General features: G+C 40.2%; 1 protein-coding gene across 1 annotated transcript; it reads left to right on the top strand.

Annotated features, from left to right (window-relative positions):
- The first annotated feature begins 696 nt into the window (after positions 1-696).
- On the top strand, positions 697-1,733 carry LOC149531637 (early nodulin-like protein 9). Its single transcript, XM_089811139.1, has 2 exons — positions 697-971; positions 1,083-1,733. The coding sequence occupies exons 1-2, from the start codon at positions 803-805 to the stop codon at positions 1,505-1,507; spliced, it is 594 nt and encodes a 197-aa protein (XP_089667265.1). The 5' UTR covers positions 697-802; the 3' UTR covers positions 1,508-1,733.
- Positions 1,734-1,971: the final 238 nt, after the last annotated feature.

Genomic DNA, 1,971 nt, shown 5'->3' with positions numbered 1-1,971 from the left:
CTAGATTTTTTTAATTACCCCTCGCTAACCATGTTTCTTTCTCGTAGGATTTGTGTTTTACCAAAAACGGACTAATCTTATGAAAAAAAAAGAAAAATTATATACGATGGGACAACAAATTGAAACCTTCGGCGGAGTAGAGTGTTTAGGTCGGGAAGAAATAATATTGGTAAAGGAGAAACAGGTAAGCTTGCGAAGAGAACATTTTTCTCGCTTGCTTTGACATTGGTTGCAATGGCCGTCTATTTAGAATCCATGTCCCCTATTATACCCTTTACTGAACTAAATACGTGTTCAGCACTAAAGCCCACTACCTAAAGGAAAGAGAGGGAACCTTCAAATTCTTATTCTTGATTTTGATTCTGATTCGCTATTCCAATTGACAAACTGAAAAAAGAAGAAAATTTATCTCAAATTTTCCTAAAATGAAAGGAAATTGAATCCTTAGAAGATGTAGTGTTGCTTCCACCATCAGCAAAAGTAGAGAATAAATTGTTGCGGGTGAATGAAAGAAAGTAGCCCCGCGGTTCCAATTTCCTTGAAGTGACTGCTTTGCATTGATTCGGTGCAATTACTTTACTAAGAACAAGGTAATAAATGGAAGAAGTCGGAATAGAACAAGGTACCTTGATGCTGTAAAGGGAAAAGTAATCTCCATGTTTCCCATTACTTTTGCTTTCCCTTTTCGATTGCCTGTCATGATGATCATAAGAAAACGCCCATTTACTTCACTTGTGAGACCTTACAGGTTGAGGAGCAAAACAAAAAATCCACAACTACAACTACGACGGCACCATCTCCAATGTATATCAACATATCAATATGTGTAGCGCTTTTTGCAGGGATTATGTTCACACCATGGGAAGGCGCATATGGGACTAATCATACTCTCACCTGGACACTCGCCAACAACCAGAGCCTCCACATAGTTTCCGATCATGGATCCAACTTTCTTGTTGGGGACATGCTGGGTATGTACGCTAACCCTCACAATGGTTGTATATATATTTCCTTAGATGACCGGATGTGTACTGACTTTGATAGCTTATGATATGTGGGTATTTATTTTGGTTGTAATGCAGTATTTAGAATGGAAAATGGAAAGGAAGATTATATTGCCCAGGTGATGTCGGAATCTGAATACGAGGCATGCAGAGCAGTCCAAGGATCAAAGGCGGTGATTTTCAATGGTGGGGATGGCATTGAACTCAACAGGAGCGGTTTCTGGTATTTTATATCGACGGCTTCTGATCGTTGTAAATCAGGGGATAAAGCGATGGTAAGAGTGGATCAAGGAAGAGAAGACGTGGTAAAGAATGAGAGCTCCAGAATAGGAAGAGGCGGAGGACCCGGCGGCGGGGGAGGAGGAAATGGAGGGAGTGGGAGTGACGGTGGTTTCGTCACTCCAAAAGGAAATCGGGATCGCCCCGACAAGAACGCCGCCGCCGCCGTTGTGACACGTGCAGCCATCATCGTATTGCTTTCGTTGTATTCAATCTTGTTCTGATCCTTTCATCAGTTGCATAAAACTATGTCTTGAACAAATTTCGTTTTGTGTTTCTGGTTTAACACATGAGAAGATGGAAGATGCCTGAAAGCTCAGCAGGTCCAAGGGAATCGATATAATATTTATATATACTTCAGTGGCATCATCTCGTCCAAGTCTTTGTCACTTTATTCGCCATGTACTAAGAAGTTCATGCTTTATAGCAATAGAGAGCTGTTTCATGCTATGTCATTAGTCTTTTTCTGGACTTCCATTCTTGGTTGCTGTTGATGTGTGTTTTATGACTCACCAAACAGTAGAACAAAATACATAAATATCTTATCATCTCTTGAATAAAGTCTTGTGTATGCTAAGATTGTTAGAAGATCATACAATGACTTCAAGGTTCCTTTAATGCTAGGTATTGACTGTGGATAAGATTGGTGGTTGATGTGATTTGTTGATGATCACAAGGGGCCTTACAT

Source organism: Cupressus sempervirens, chromosome 11, assembly GCF_028749045.1.
Source record: "Cupressus sempervirens isolate cs-2001-9-10 chromosome 11, ASM2874904v1, whole genome shotgun sequence".
NCBI lineage: Eukaryota > Viridiplantae > Streptophyta > Pinopsida > Cupressales > Cupressaceae > Cupressus > Cupressus sempervirens.
This window is presented reverse-complemented; position numbering and strand designations above follow the sequence as displayed.

What these genes read in the sequence shown, in the direction of transcription:
- LOC149531637 (XM_089811139.1), top strand. Translation starts at nt 803, where the DNA reads ATGTATATCAACATATCAATATGTGTAGCGCTTTTTGCAGGGATTATG. An exon ending in TCTTGTTGGGGACATGCTGG is followed by an intron (nt 972 to 1,082) that starts GTATGTACGCTA and finishes GTTGTAATGCAG; the next exon opens with TATTTAGAATGGAAAATGGA.